The 17,155-nt window shown below is 42.4% G+C and overlaps 1 protein-coding gene across 1 annotated transcript in view; it reads left to right on the top strand.

Moving 5' to 3' along the window:
- Positions 1-16,559, top strand: part of LOC141274067 (uncharacterized) — a 43,661-nt gene extending 27,102 nt beyond the window's left edge. The window contains exons 2-6 of the mRNA XM_073686275.1: positions 6,374-6,541; positions 6,625-6,748; positions 6,830-6,894; positions 7,109-7,211; positions 11,473-16,559. Of these exons, the coding sequence (XP_073542376.1) occupies positions 6,374-6,541; positions 6,625-6,748; positions 6,830-6,894; positions 7,109-7,211; positions 11,473-12,404 (1,392 nt within the window). The 3' untranslated portion in view covers positions 12,405-16,559. The remainder of the gene's footprint in view (positions 1-6,373; positions 6,542-6,624; positions 6,749-6,829; positions 6,895-7,108; positions 7,212-11,472) is intronic.
- The last annotated feature ends 596 nt before the right edge of the window (positions 16,560-17,155 follow it).

The following is a 17,155-nucleotide window of genomic DNA, read 5'->3' as shown; positions in this document are numbered from 1 at the left end:
TGACAGCGGCATTTAACATGTGCTAGCAGGGAGACTCGTCATTCCACGCACCCATCCGCTTGCTAGTGACGTGATCGTGGGGCGCGGATGGTTTACCATGACAGCCAGGAGTTTGCTGAGAAGACCCCCTGCTTGTCATTAGGGTACTCCTGTGAAATCTAGCCCGTTGCTGATGTTCATAGGAGATTGTGATTTTCACTATACATAGCATGTATAGCACAAGCGATCGGATGATCACAGCTCCAAATCCCCTAAGGGAACTATTAAATATAGTAAAAAGTGAGAATTAAAAAAAATATATACAGTACAGACCAAAAGTTTGGACACACCTTCTCATTTAAAGATTTTTCTGTATTTTCATGACTATGAAAATTGTACATTCACACTGAAGGCATCAAAACTATGAATTAACACATGTGGAATTATATACTTAACAAAAAAGTGTGAAACAACTGAAAATATGTCTTATATTCTAGGTTCTTCAAAGTAGCCACTTTTTGCTTTGATGACTGCTTTGCACACTCTTGTCATTCTCTTGATGAGCTTCAAGAGGTAGTCACCGGAAATGGTTTTCACTTCACAGGTGTGCCCTGTCAGGTTTAATAAGTGGGATTTCTTGCCTTATAAATGGGTTTGGGACCATCAGTTGTGTTGTGCAGAAGTCAGGTGGATACACAGCTGATAGTCCTACTGAATAGACTGTTAGAATTTGTATTATGGCAAGAAAAAAAGCAGCTAAGTAAAGAAAAACGAGTGGCCATCATTACTTTAAGAAATGAAGGTCAGTCAGTCTGAAAAATTGGGCAAACTTTGAATGTGTCCTCAAGTGCAGTTGCAAAAACCATCAAGCGTTACAAAGAAACTGGCTCTCATGAGGACCGGCCCAGGAAAGGAAGACCAAGAGTCACCTCTGCTTCTGAGGTCACCAGCCTCAGAAATCGCAGGTTAACAGCAGCTCAGATTAGAGACCAGGTCAGTGCCACACAGAGTTCTAGCAGCAGACACATCTCTTCAACAACTGTTAAGAGGAGACTTTGTGCAGCAGGCCTTCATGGTAAAATAGCTGCTAGGAAACCACTGCTAAGGACAGGCAACAAGCAGAAGAGACTTGTTTGGGCTAAAGAACACAAGGAATGGACATTAGACCAGTGGAAATCTGTGCTTTGGTCTGATGAGTCCAAATTTGAGATCTTTGGTTCCAACCACCGTGTCTTTGTGCGACGCAGAAAAGGTGAACGGATGGACTCTACATGCCTGGTTCCCACCGTGAAGCATGGAGGAGGAGGTGTGATGGTGTGGGGGTGCTTTGCTGGTGACACTGTTGGGGATTTCTTCAAAATTGAAGGCATACTGAACCAGCATGGCTACCACAGCATCTTGCAGCGGCATGTTTTTCCATCCGGTTGGCATTTAGTTGGACCATCATTTATTTTTCAACAGGACAATGACCCCAAACACACCTCCAGGCTGTGTAAGGGCTATTTGACCAAGAAGGAGAGTGATGGGGGGCTACGCCAGATGACCTGGCCTCCACAGTCACCAGACCTGAACCCAATCGAGATGGTTTGGGGTGAGCTGGACCGCAGAGTGAAGGCAAAAGGGCCAACAAGTGCTAAGCATCTCTGGGAACTCCTTCAAGATTGTTGGAAGACCATTTCTGGTGACTACCTCTTGAAGCTCATCAAGAGAATGCCAAGAGTGTGCAAAGCAGTCATCAAAGCAAAAGGTGGCTACTTTGAAGAACCTATAATATAAGACATATTTTCAGTTGTTTCACACTTTTTTGTTAAGTATATAATTCCACATGTGTTAATTCATAATTTTGATGCCTTCAGTGTGAATGTACAATTTTCATAGTCATGAAAATACAGAAAAATCTTTAAATGAGATGTGTCCAAACTTTTGGTCTGTACTGTATGTGTATATATATATATATAATATTAAAAAAAAAAGTTCAAATCATCCCCCTTTCACCCCATAAAAAATAAAGCAATTTAAAAAAATGAAAAATATATACATATTTCATATCACTGCATTTGTAAAATTCTGAACTATCAAAATACAAACTAAATCTGATCAGCTTAAAAAAAAAAATTAAATCCAGAATTATGTTTTTTTGGCCGCCACAACGTTGCAATAAAATGCAATAGGCGATCAAAATATCATGTCTACTCCAAAAGGCTATCAATAAAAATGTCATATTAGGGAGCAAAATATAAGTCCTCACACAGCCCCATATTCCAAAAATGTAAAACATTACAGGTCTTGGAAAATAACGACACAAGCAAAAATAATAATGTTTTTATTTACAAATTTTCAATTTTTTTTTTCACCACTTAAAAAAAAATACTAGACATGTTGACTATGTGCTTAATCGTCCTGACCTGGAGAATCTTATTGCTAGGTCAGTTTTACTGTTTAGTGACCATGATAAATTAAAAAAGTGCATTTTTTTTGCAATTTCAACACACTTGGAATTTTTCTCCGCTTTCCAGTGCATCACATGATGAAATTAATGGTGTCATTCAAAATTACAACTTGTACCACAAAAATCAAGCCCTCCGTATGGCTATGTGAAAATAAAAACTTTATAGCTTTTGGAAGAAGGCAAGGAAAAAACGGAACGACAAATCGCCCAGTCTTGAAGGGGTTATACAGTCCTGCTCATCGTTATTGGCACCCATTTAAAATGAATCAAGGGAAACAGTTTTTTTGTATAGAGCACTCTTGTTAAATACAAAAGAGCAAATGATAACCAATAATTTAAAGCAAAAAATAATAATGGGAGGGAAAAATAGAAAAACCTAAAGCTTGCTGTGACACTGGCATTGGCACCCTTTACAACAATTTAGTATGGAAACACGCTTGTGGTAAATCACAAAAGAGATTCACCTGTGATTAATTGTTGGTGCCCATGTGACATGAATTAGCAAATGAATGATGACTTCAGTGTTTTAAAAAGCCACATGGTAGGCCCTGTTCCTTTGTCACAATGGTGAAGACAAAGAAGCTGTCTGAGGACATCAGAACTGCTACTATTAGCAAACACAAGACTTCCAAAGGATATAAAGCAATCACCAAAGACCTTGTTAACCCAGTTTCAACAGTTCCCAATGTTAAGTTTGCCAATCATGAAACCGTCAAAAACCTCCCTGGACGTAGGGGAAAGAGCAAAATTGACGAGAGATGTCTTCGAAGGTTGGTGCGAATGGTGGAAAAAAACACCTTGTCAAATATCCAAAGACCTGAAGGCCAACCTGGAACAGTCTGGGGTCATGGTTTCAACGAGTACCATACGCCGCACACTAAAGCAAGCAGAGCTTTATGGGCGAAGGCCAAGGAAGAAACCATTGCTGAAGAAAATACATAATAAGGAATGAATGATCTTTGCTAAAGAGTACCTTGACAAACCACAAACCTTCTGGGAAAATGTTCTGTGGACAGATGAAACAAAAATAGAGCTTTTTGGCAATGCAAAGCAAGAGTTTGTTTACAGACGGCGCAATGAAGCTTATAAGGAAAAGAACACCTTACCAACAGTTAATCATGGTGGAGGATCCATAATGGTGTGGGGTTGCTTTGCTGCGTCTGGTACTGGAGGCCTTGACCGTATCACAGGAATCATGAAATCAGAGAAGTATCAAGAGATTTTAGAGTGAAATGTCCTACCCAGTGTAAGAAAACTTGTTTTGAGTCGAAGATCATGGGTCCTCCAGCAAGACAGTGACCCAAAGCACACATCCAAAAGTACACAGGAATGGTTGAAAAAGAAAAAATGGTCTGTTTTAAAATGGCCAGCAATGAGTCCTGACCTTAATCCCATTGAAAATCTTTGGGGTGAGCTGAAATCTGCAAATGGGGAAAAGAACCTGCAAGCATTCAAGAGCTCGAACAAACTGCAAAAGAATAGTGGGATTAAATTCCAGGTGAGAAGTGCAAGAAGCTTATAGATGGCTACAAGAAATATGTGGAGGCTGTCAGCAATGCCAAAAGGTGTGCAACAAAGTGTTAATTAGGGGTGCAACCAAGTGTTAATTAGGGGTGCAACCAAGTGTTAATTGGGGTGCCTTTATTGCTGAACATGCTGTTTTATTCAGTTTTTTCTTTGAAATTGCAATATGGAAGTTGAAAAAAATATTTTATTGTTGTATTAATTTGGACCACTAATTAAAATATCCTGAAGATATAACTTTGGTACATTTCCATTTATTTCTGAAGATATTGTACAGTCTATGAAAAAAATGAAGATGTGCCAATAATGGTGAGCAGCACTGTATATATAAAATTGAATAGCTTTACTCCTCTTGCTCTATAAACCGCAGTAACGGGTGTCCAATCGGCCTGTATAAACGATTGGTGGTGGCGGCTAGTTTTTTTGCTGGTTATTACAGAGCTTGACGGTTACTGTATCAAAGTATTTTAAGAGATCAGCTCTCAGGTAGACTCTGGTGCACACACAGGGGTCCGGGACCCCGGTCACAGCTGTTGACCCACACCGGGGAATGCAGGAACGGGCAGGCACAGCTGGTATGCAGATAGGCAGGTACTGGAAGGCACGGCTGGTATGCAGACTGGCGGGTGCTGGCAGGCACGGCTGGTATGCAGACAGGCGGGTGCTGGCAGGCACGGCTGGTATGCAGACAGGCGGGTGCTGGCAGGTATGAATGCAGGCTGGATAGGGACCAGTACAGACTGTGATACAGGAACAGAGCCGCGGGTGCGGTGGACTAGCAGTGCAGAACCGCAGGCGCGGAGGACAAGCGGAGCAGAGCAAAACCGCAGGTGCGGTAGACAAGCAGAGCGAAATCGCAGATGCGGTGAAAAAGCAGAGCGAAACCGCAGGTGCGGTGGACAAGCAGAGTGGAGCGAAACCGCAGGTGCGGTGGACGAGCAGAGCAAAACCGCAGGTGCGGTGGACAAGCAGAGCAAAGCCGCAGGTGCGGTGGACGAGCAAAGCAGAGCGAAACCGCAGGTGCGGTGAACAAGCAGAGCAGAGCGAAACCGCAGGTGCGGTAGACTAACAGAGTGAAACTGCAGGTGCAGTGGACAAGCAGAGCAGAACAATGCAGAAGGTGCAGGCAGACAGGACAGGGCTCTGTTCACATGGAACAGACTTGAAAATACAGGAAGATAGTTAGAACACAGGAGGTAGATACGGAGGCAGGGAAACGGGACAAGCAGAACCAGATACACACAAGGTACTTGCAATGAAGTAACGAGTGGACACAAAACTCATAAACAGAAGTACAGAGACAACGAGTTGGAGTTGGGTGCAGGTTCAGACACTGCAGGAAAAGGGAAGGTACGGACATAGAGACAAACAGGTAACGGGCTAGGACACAGTTCAGACAGGAACTGAACAAGATACAGGAACGAGCCTGGGAGCTTAGCCCCCAGGGTGGCGGAAACAGACTAGAAGTCACAGATACAGATAACGGGCCTGGGTATACAGCCCCCAGGGTGGCGGAACAGACTAGATACAGGACAGGACCTGGCAACTCAGTTGCACAGAACACACTGAAAGAAAATGTTGCTCAGGCACCTCCTACTGGGTGGAGGGGGTTTAAGTATCCAGTGACTCACAACAATAGGCTGGGGACACATTAGGAGTGCGCACACAGAAACTAACAATCAGGCAGTAACCGCGCCGCTGCCCTAAGCAATCAGACAAGAGACATGCACACAGCAGGTACTGGAGCAAAGTGTGCAGCCTGGACTGATAGGTAAGATGGCGGTCTTGCATGGTGGAAGGTGGTAAGTCATGCCAGCACGCCTCCAGGGATGTTACATTTCCACCTTGCACACACCACTCTAATGACACAGCTGGACTTCCTTATGTCTGATTGTTAGGCCCCGTGGTGTGGATATGTGAGCAGCCAGTCCTAACTATCCATCTGATTCATCGTAAGCCCGGCCCTGGACACGTGCTAATAACTCTCTCAGCCTCGATGATAAATATCTCCCCTCGAGGATCTGTCCGGTGTCCATCTTACAGTATTTATGTATGTGTGTGTATACATAATATATATTCCATGCGTTGTAATCGGATGTGAATATACGTTCACTGTGAAGTGCCCAATAATCGGCCTACTAGGGAAGGTAGCCGTGACCTCCTACATCAACCGTCAGACAATTGTGTGATTGTCCTGATGATTGTTGGCAAGGGGTGTGCTGTTCCATGACCCATTGGTGGCAAGTGGTGTGATCTGCGTGATCCCCTGGCTGTTTTGTGACACAGATGATATGATCGGAGAGATGAGAGGTTCTTAGGTCATCACACATCGTTATCTATGGGAATAACAGGTGATGTGGCCGGAAAGGTGATGGACTCTGGAAATGTCTGTAGTGATATTATTAATGTCTCCACACTCAGGATTACACGGTAGTGAAGAAGACCTCTAGTGATCGCTGTCAGTACCCTGTGTCTGAAGGACGAGGAGGAACCCTGGGGCCTCCACCTCACCGCCGGATACGTGAAGACATCAATGACCAGAGGATCCTAGAACTCACCAACAAGATGATTGAGCTGCTGACTGGAGAGGTGACACTGCTGGGAATGCTGGGACATTATACAGGACGGCACTGGAGGATTCTGGGTGATGACGGTATCATTGTGTGTGTCAGGTTCCTATAAGGTGTCAGGACGTCACCGTCCATTTCTCCATGGAGGAGTGGGAGTATCTAGAAGGACACAAGGATCGGTACAAGGAGGTGATGATGGAGGAGCACCGGCCCCGCACATCACCAGGTAATAGACAGGACTAAATCCACACGGCCTATAATTCTCTGTATGTAATAATGATGTCAGTCCTGTCTGTGTCTCCTGCAGGTCTCTCCAGTAAGAGGACAACCCCAGAGAGATGTCCCGCTCCTCCTCCTGCACAGGACCATCAGGTAGATGGAGATCTCCCCTATGATGTGTAGACGGCTGTGACCTCCTTGTGTTCAGTCTTGTCTTCTCCTCCAGTATTAGATGTTTTATACTTGTGTAATGAGAGCGGTGGAGACGGCAGGATCACAGCTGACCACAGACATGGCCGGATCTTCTCACCATTATTCCTGGTGACTTCTCCAATCATCGGGGACTTTTACAATATTTGTTTTGCAGCTTTTGGATCCGGATAAAGATCTGAACATTATTATTGCTCCAGAGACAAATGTGAGGGGCGATCAGTGGTGTAAAGAGGAGACTCCTACAGATAATCTTCCAGGTGAGTAGTGACCACAGAATAAGAAAAGAAGTCACAGATTCCTCTCAGTCACCGAAAATGATTTTTTATGCTCTTCGCTGTTTTTAAAACAGTATATTAACCCCTTCAATCTTTCACCCTGCATAAAAACATATTAAATACACAGGTATAAAAAATTTGAGATTATGAAAATGTTTTCAAATCCAAAGACTGATTCCTATGTTTTCTTCCACCCTGATTTGAAAAAAAACACTTCTATTTTCTATGTACAAGCAATATGAACAAGAAAAATCTTTATAGTAGCCAAAATGTACACAATATTATATATAAACATTAATTGAACATTCATTCTGCTACTTTATTGGAAATTCTTGCTCTTTTTCCTTTTCTCTTCAAAGCTTCTCTTGATACCTTTTCTCGTTTCGAAGGCCTGTGGATCTTCTCTGTGAAGCATCCAGCACTAGTCCCACATCATGTTTACGTTCCATCTACCTTGGTATCCTGATGAAATCTTTCTTCTTGCTCTTCGCTAACAGCACCAAGATTGTCAGGAAAGTAGTCTAAATGGGAATGTAAAAAATGTATCTTCAAGTTGATCAGACAACCCAACGCTTGAGTCCATGATGGACTTACAGTTTGGACCTTTGTTGTTACCTAGAAATTTCTTTATGACTTCTCTAAAAAAAATCCCAAGCCCTTTTCTCAACAGCTTTCGTTTTTGCTTTGAATACGTTGTCCTATATGAGTTTCCAAATATTTGGACCCACAAATATGCCTTCCTTCAGTTTTGCTTCGAGCAGTCACTGAAACTTGGTACACCGGTACTTTAAAGTCTCTCCTTTTCGGTAGAGCTTTCAAAAACTGCTTCATCAGTTCAAGCTTAATGTGGGTTGGTGGGTGGAGAACTTTAGGGGATCAAATAAACTTTCCACAACTATGTTCTTGAGTCTAGGTTGGAAACATGTTCTCGTTGGCCAACTTTTTTTGGCTCCAGTGAGTCGAATCCCGGCTGTCCCATTCACACAGAAAGCATGGGTACTTCATCTATTCTCCTTGCTGCCCAAGGAGCAAAGAAATAACTTTGAGATCACCACATATTAACCATGCTTGATCCTCCTAGTTAAATTTCTTGAGAATAAATTCTCATAGCTTTTCTTCAAGTGTACAGAATGCCCTACAAGAACTGAAGCATACTTGCTGCCATTGACTTTTTTTTTTTTTACACTCGCTCACATTGTAATCAATGTTAAATTTTTCCATCAGTCCAGGAACATCAGTACAATACACTTGCGCACCGTCTTGAGAAAAGTAACAAAGGAATTCCTTTTCTCTGCTTCTGTACCATGAAAAACATGTACCAGGAACTAGCAGGTTCTTTTCCTTCAAGTCTACAGCCTAAAACTTCTGCAGAATGTTTAGGAAGGTCCAAGTCCCTGACTAAATCATTTAATTCGAGCTGTGAATTAAGCTGTGGATCGTTGGGACTAGTGTGAAAGTCTTCATCAGAATCCTGCTCTTCATGTTCTGAATCAGGTGGATCTTCAAGTTTCTCCGGAAGTGAAGGGACAGGTATTCCTGGACCGTGAGGCACAGGGCGAATCGCTGATGGCAGGTCCGGGTATATTTTTATTTTTAAGGTTGAATCCCTCCACGTTGCTTGTACAAAAGTCGCAGTCATCACTATGATTTTGCTATTCCCTCCAGGTCATCGGCACACGAATACTACATGTGGAGCCCACGACTTGTCCTGATCACCTAGTTTTACACCAAAGTACGCATAATTCACTATTCTAACGAAGTTCGTAATGTTCCTTCATTGTTTCTTCACTACAAAATGAACTACAACATGCATATTTCCCAGAGGAGCATTGCGGCTTTAAAAGTCTTCTCACCGTGACTTGCTTAACATGCCACTCTCCGCAAGGAGGAATGTTACCCCACAGATACCGGCCTGATGCCTCTCAACCAGCCAAACCAGAACTCACACTTTGCACTGACGAGGGCCAGTACCATGAAACACAGTGTTTGCAAATTGAGCTTCTGGTTCTGGCTTATATCCTAAGTCATGTGATAAGGCTCGTTAAAGGGTCACTATTGACTTTTAGGATTGCTACTTCCTGTAGGTGGCACTAGAGTTCTGGTCCTCTTCGTCTCTGAAGAGACAATTTTCACTACAAAACAAATGCCAATGTAGCTCAAACTGTCAGGTGAATTACGACACCCCCTTGTAGCCATTTCGATCACATTGCACCACCACACTTATCAGTTCTGTCTAAAAGAAAGCCTGTCTTTGCTCTCTATAGCAACCAATCACAGCGCAGCTTTCAGTTCTTATGCTGCTGAGGTAAAATTAAAGCTGTTATGAACTGTGTGCGGCAGTGAGGGGAATTATATGCGAGGGACGGTATGTATCCCCCAGAATGCTCATAGAAGCATATTGAACCCGCTGGAGTACATTGCAGTCACAGACATAGCTGTGATTGCAGTGCAGAATAAAAGTAAGTTTGGACTTGGTCAAGTTATTTGACCAAATCAGATTTAGTAAAACCCGGCATGGGCTTTTATTATTGGAGTAGACTACAGGATGGCGGTGGGGCGGTCCACTCCCTCCAGCCCGGGTTTTGCATGTGTCCACAGTTTTCATTTAAAAACCTACAGCAAAGGTTTGGGTGTGTCAGTCTTTGGTTTGCAAAATGCAGAGCAGGAGGCTCTGTGCTATAGAGGCCTGTGTGAAGTGAATACAGAGCCCCAGGAAGGCAAAGCTTCTGACACACCTCGGAGTGAAACGGCGGTGCAATCGCCCACGGCAACATTGTTTCGTTTGTACGGACTATTGTGGACAACCCGGCTGCGATCCGGAGGATAAAGCTGCCTTCACTGAGTGAGTTTTTTGGACAATAAAAACTTTAAATTAGACATTCTTGGGTCACTACTAGTGTTGAGCGAGGATGTTCTGTCCGAGTATGCTCGGGCCGAGCTCCGAGTATTTACAGCTGCTCGGTGATATGGTTGAATCGCTCCCGTGTGCATGATTTGCAACTGTTTGACAGCTTTATTACATGTGAGGAATGTGTAAGAAATAGACATTCCTCCCATGTAATAAAGCTGTCAAACAGTCGCAAATCATGCACACGGGAGCGATTCAACCTCATCACCGAGCAGCTATAAATACTCGGAGCTCGGCCGGAGCATACTCGGCGAAAGGGTTAATAGAACATACTCGCTCAACACTAGTCACTACCTGTTAAATCGCACTGTGTGAACACCGCCGCACTACAACTGTGACTAAAAAAAAAAAAACCTGCCCATAACAACCAATCCCAGCGCAATTTTTTTTCAACATTTTTACTGAGTTCAGCAATCGAAAGTTTGTAAAAATCACCTCTTTTCAAACAATTTTACCCTTGCAGACCTGTAATATCAATGAATCTGTGATACCGGTGCAGGTGATAACACGGGGTGTGCAGTTATATTATAGATGAAAAATCCAGCTGGCGATGAATTCTGCCCGTGTGAATGAGGTCTAGTTCTGTTTCCTATTATCCGCTATCAGTACTGATGAGGTAAAGGTATTTGCCAAATTTAGGGACTCAGAAACCATTAGCTCCTATAAAACTCATGTTAGTGTTTACTGACAGAATACAGAACATGGAGACGTCCCCCCAAATAACAGGAGAGGATGGGAGATTACAGCTCTGAGTGTCAGTAATGCAGCTCACCAGGGACATGAAAGACCACTATCATCTCTTAGATATAACCCATTGTGTCCTGGTAGGATGTCTGGGGCTCAGCAATTTAATCATGAAATTCTTGAACGATTGTTCTACTAAAGTAATTTCATCAGAGAAATGTGCAGGATACGAGTTTAAAAATAGGAAAAAAGTTTTCTATATTCTGAATTTTTGTAGAGAAAATGTACAGATTTTTTTTTTAATCACAATGCGAGAAATAACTGTTTGCTTGTAAATTTTAGTTTCTGACTCTTCATTCCGTATACAGTCCTTAGACTCTCGTTTTATGGCATAGTAAAGTCTTATTCCTCTTATGTCACCTTTATATAAGTGGAATCTTGTATGAGATTCTGGATATAATCAATATTATTAACCAATATGTCTGTGTGATTTCACTTTGGCATTGCAGAAGAGTCGTGTTGGTAATAAGACCATCATTATCGGGGCAGTGCCACCGAGCCTGTAGTCAGGGGCCCGAGTTTACCAGTGATTACCAGGTTTTAATGTTATATGGTTTAAAATTTTCAATAATTGTTTTATTCTTTTGACAGATTATTCTGGTATTATACAAAATACATACGAAGAGCATCCCGTTATCCCAGATATACCCTCAGCGCTATACATCCAAGATCTGTCATTTGATGCTTTTAAACAAGACCTATCTCCTGATTCACCACCGAATGTTGTGCAAAATAAAAGCCACACGAAGGGTGTTCAACACCAACGAGCTGGCAAAGGAGAGAAGCCATACTCATGTTCAGAATGTGGGAAATGTTTTACCCGCAAATCATATCTTGATAACCATGAAATAATTCACACACACGAGCCATTTTCTTGTTTCCAATGTGGGAAATATTTTGTTCATAAATTTGCTTTTGTTAGGCACATGAGAATTCACACAGGGGAGAGGCCATTTTCATGTTCACATTGTGAGAAATGTTTTACCTCGAAACAAGATCTTGAAAACCATGAAAGAATTCACACGGGGGAGAAGCCATTTTCTTGCACCACATGTGGAAAGTGTTTTATACAAAAGTCAGCTCTAATTGTACACCAGAGAATTCACAGAGGAAAATCTTATTTATGCCCAGATTGTGGAAAGTGTTTTAGACAAAAGATAACTTTAATTTTACATCAAAGAACTCACACAGGGGAGAAGCCATTTCCATGTTCAGAATGTGAGAAATGTTTTATCCATAAATCAGATCTTCGTAGACATCAAATAATTCACACAGGGGAGAAGCCGTATTCATGTACTGTATGTGGAAAGTGTTTTACCCAAAAATCATCTCTAAGTGTACACCAGAGAATTCACACAGGAAAACCTTTTTCATGCCCAGAATGTGAAAAATGCTTTAGCAAAAAATCATATCTTCTTAGCCATCAAAATACTCACAGAGCAGAGAAGCCATTTTCATGTCCAGAATGTGGAAAATGTTTTACTTGGAAATCACGGCTTGTTGCACATCTAAAATCCCACTAAGGGGAGAAGCCGTTTTCATGTTCAGAATGTGGGAAATGTTTTAATCGAAAATCACAACTTATTGTACATCTAAAATCTCACACTAGGGAGAAGCCATTTTCTTGTTCCGAATGTGGGAAATGTTTTCTTCACAAATTCGCTCTTGTTAGACATCTGAGAATTCACACCGAGGGGAACCCATTTTCATGTACACTATGTGGAAAATGTTTTAAATGAAAGTCACTTGTGATTGCACATCAAAACGCTCACACTGAAAAAACTTATCCACCAGTCAAAATTCTTTAGACGTCATAGAACTCACAGACAGGGAAGCAGACATTTTTTTTAATTGTTTCAGTCAAATCCCATGGAGGACAATATCTACAAGGAGTTTGCATGGGTTTCCGCTCACACTCCAAAGACATACAGTTGTGCTCAAAAGTTTACATACCCCGGGAGAATTTTTGCTTTCTTGGCCTTGTTTCAGAGAATATGAATGATAACAAATAAGCTTTTTCATTGTCATGTTGGAACGTCCAAGTACGTCCCATGTGCAACTTCCGGGCTGATGAGTGCAAATTTGCCTCCCAATATTTGCTGATAACGTGCTGCATTCATCTTTCCTTCAACTTTTACCAAATTTCCGGTGCCCAAAACATCAGCGATCCACCTCCGTGCTTTACAGTAGGAATGGTGTTCCTTTCATCATAGGTCTTGTTGACCTATCTCCAAATGTAACGTTTATGGTTATGGCCAAAAAGTTAAATTTTGGTCTCATCACTCCAAATTACCTTGTTCCAGAAGTTTTGAGGCTTGTCTCTGTTCTGTTTGGCATATTGTAGGAAAGATACTTTGTGGCATTTGCGCAGTAATGGCTTTCTTCTGGTGACTCGACCATGCAGCCCATTCTTCTTCAAGTGCCTCCTTATTGTGCATCTTGAAACAGCCACACCGCTAGTTTTCAGAGAGTCCTGAATTTCTGCTGATGTTATTTGTGGGTTTTTGTTTGCATCCTGAACAATTTTCCTGGCAGTTGTGGGCAAAAATTTTGTTGGTCTACCTGACCGTGGTTTGGTTTTTACAGAGCCCCTGATTTTCCATTTGTTAATCACAGTTTGAACGCTGCTGACTGGCATGATCAATTCCTTGGATATCTTTTTGTATCCCTTTCCTGTGTTATACTGTTCAACTACCTTTTCCCGTAGATCCGTTGACAATTATTTTGCTTTCTCCATGACTCACAATCCAGAAACGTCAGTGGCTGGATTAAAGATCCAAGAGTCTGTCTGGATCCCAGAAACTCACTCAGCTTTTATGCACAAACACTGATTACAAGCAAACAGGTCACAGCTGAGGATGTTACCTTTAGTAGCCATTCAAACCTATTTGTGTCAAATTCTGTGCATGTTATCAGGCCAAAATCACCAGAGTATGTGAACTTTTGATCAGGGTTATTGACAATAAATGGCTTCACCCAACCAATAACCATGAGTGGAGGAAAAAGTTTTCTTGTTATCATTCATAGTCTCTGAAACAAGGCCAAGAAAGGAAAAATTCTGCCGGGTATGTAAACTTTTGAGCACAGCTGTACTAATAGCGAGTGTAAATTGTGAGCCCCGATGGGGACAGTGATGTCTGATTGTGACTCATCGGTATAAGTAGATGATCGGTTTTGTGCTTTAACATTTCACTGATCATGAATGTATTGGAAATAAAGGATTCATGGTATTAAGAGCTAATAACATGCGCTCAACTGTTGATAACATTATCGGGTGGTAAAGGAGCTCTTATATGGGATTTTTCTTTAGTGCGCAGAGAAAAAAAGTCATCAGGATAAAAAAGTTTGAAATAGGGAGACAGAGCCCATCTCACACATTAACCCCTTTAAAGCTCAAGACGTATTAATACTTATCTGCGCCCTGGGCTTTAAGAGCCTGACATGTATTAATACGTCTTTGCGATCTCGCCCGCATACAGGCTGTGCGGGCGCGATCGCCGCCGGGTGTCAGCTGATTGTCACAGCTGACACCCAGTGCTGGGAGCGGTCCCGCACCGCTCCCGGCACATTAACCCCCGCAATGCTGCAATCGAAGTCGATCGCAGAATTGCGGTGGCAAGGGGAGGTGATCGCAATACTCACCTCCTCTTCCGGCCTCCAGCGCTGTCTTCCGGGGCTTCCCGGATGTTGCCATGACGACACCAGAAAGCAGGAAGATATTTTGGTCATGTGCAGTACATGATCAAAATATCTTCTGCATTTGCAGCACTGACAGCCTGTATAGCACAGGGATGGTGCTCCATCCCTATTCTATGCAGTCGATCAGAATAAAAAAAGTGAAAGTCCCACAGTGGGACAAAGAATAAAAGTAAAAAAAAGTGTCAAAGTGAAAAAAAAAATAAAATTGTAAAAATATAAAAAAATACAAATAATCCACCAAAAATAAAAATATAATGTACCTATCAATAAATATTATGAAAAAAAAACAATAAAAGTACACATATTTGGTATCGCCGCTTCCGGAATGACCTGACGTATAAAACTGTCCCACTATTTAACCCCTTTAGTGAACACAGTAAAAAAAATAAATAAAAAACAAAGCAAAAAACAATGCTTTATCATCATACAGCCAAAAAAAATGGAATAACACGCGATCAAAAAGACGAATATAAATAAAAATGGTACCGCTGAAAATGTCATCTTGTTCCACAAAAAACAAGCCGCCATACAGCTACATCAGCCGAAAAATAAAAAAGTCATAGCTCTCAGAATAAAGCGATGCAAAAAATTTTTTTTTCTATAAAATAGCTTTTATTGTGTAAAAGCGCCAAAACATAGAAAAACAATATAAATGTGGTAGCGCTGTAAACGTACTGACCCAAAGAATAAAGCTGTCTTATAAATCTTACCACACGCGGAACAGCATAAAAAAAAAAAAACAATTCCTGAATTGATGTTTTTTGATTATTCCTCCTCCCAAAAATCGGAATAGAAAGCGATCAAAAAATGTCACGTGCCTGAAAATGGCACCAATAACACCGTCAACTCGTCCCGCAAAAAACAAGCCCTCACATGACTGTCGGCCAAAATATGGAAAAATTATAGCTCTCAAAATATGGCGATGCAAAACTAGATTTTACAAAAAAATGCGTCTTTTAGGCTATGTGCCCACGATGCAGAAATGCTCAGGATTTTTTCCTGAGCGTTTCCGTATCTTCCTGGCAGAAAAAACGCATGCGGATTGTACCTGCGGATTGCACATGCGGATTATACATGCGGATTGTACATGCATTTTTTCCTGCCAGGGACATGCGGATGGGAAGCGTTCTTCACTTGCATTTCTGCATGCGGGTTGTCAAGCGCTTATCCAAGCGAATTTAGTATCACTTGGAAAGTGCTTGACAACTTGGTCACACTATATAAATCCATGCAACCGGCAATTATATAGTGTTACCTTAAAGAATGTTTAAAAATAAATCTATACTTACCTTCCGATGGCCCCCGCAGTCTTGCTTCGCTTCGTCCTGGCTGCCGGCAGATAGCGGTACACTGCACTGAAGGACCTGCCGTCACATGACTATGACGTCAGCGTAGGTCCTTCAGTCCATCGCGATCTGCCGGCATGAGAGGAAGAGCGCACCCGAGGCCGTCAGAAAGTAAATATAATATTTATTTTTTATTCTTTTTTTTTACAGGTTCTATGATATCCGGGTCCGGAGGAGAGTCTCCTCTTCTCCAGACCCGGGTACCATCCGCACATTGAAACGCCTGTTATCCGCATGTACAGATCCAGTGATGCGGAATCCAAGCGTTCCAATGCAAGTCAATGGTGGCGAAAACGCAGCGCTTCCACAAAATAATTGGTACTGCTGCGTTTTTTTTTCTCCCCATGATAATCCGCAGCGGAAATTTGAGCAGCATGTGCACAGGATTATCATTGGGGAACATGGCAGGCCTTCTCCCATGCATTTTTGAAGCATTTCTGCAGCGTTTTTACTGCTGCAGAAACGCTTCAAAAATGCATCGTGGGCACATAGCCTTAGTGTGTGACAGCTGTCCATCATTAAAACCCGATATAATTCTGCTATCGCTGTAATCGCACCGACCCGAAGAATAAAGTCGTCTAATCACTTATGCCGCACGAGGAACGGCGTAAAAAATAAACTCTCGGGTTAGGATTGGGCTAGGGTTGGGTTAGGGTTGGGGTTAGGGTTGAGTTGGGGTTGGGCTAGGGTTAGGGTTGGGCTAGGGTTAGGGGTGGGATTTTTTTCAAAAGTAAATAAAGATGACAATATGGCGACTAGTGTTGAGCGCAAGTGCTTGCTACTTGAGTTTGCATCGGGTGCTTGGGTATGCACGTGGTCGAGTGACATGTTCGAGTCTCCGCCCCATATGCTTTACGGCCAAAAAATCCTCGCGGGGATTGCCTGCCATGCACGAGCGATCCCAGCATGTTTTTGGGTGTCTAATAACTGTGAAACATGCGGGACCGGGACTCGAGCATGTCACTCGAGCATCCACGATACTTGGTGCATACCCGAGTACCTGATGCAAACTCAAGTAGTGAGCACTTGCACTCAAGACTAATGACAGCTTATTCAATATGATGACGTAATGTTATCAAATTCTGTGTTGTACCTCTGGGTTCAAAATGTTCACTATACCCCTTCATAAAATCCTTGAGGGGTGTAGTTTCCAAAATGGGGTCACTTGGGGGTTTCCACTATTTAGGCACATCAGGGGCTCTCCAAACGCAACATGCCGTCCGCTCTCG

Source organism: Phyllobates terribilis, unplaced genomic scaffold (assembly GCF_046119375.1).
Source record: "Phyllobates terribilis strain yellow unplaced genomic scaffold, ASM4611937v1 Scaffold_1__5_contigs__length_1240528914, whole genome shotgun sequence".
Lineage (NCBI taxonomy): Eukaryota > Metazoa > Chordata > Amphibia > Anura > Dendrobatidae > Phyllobates > Phyllobates terribilis.
This window is presented reverse-complemented; position numbering and strand designations above follow the sequence as displayed.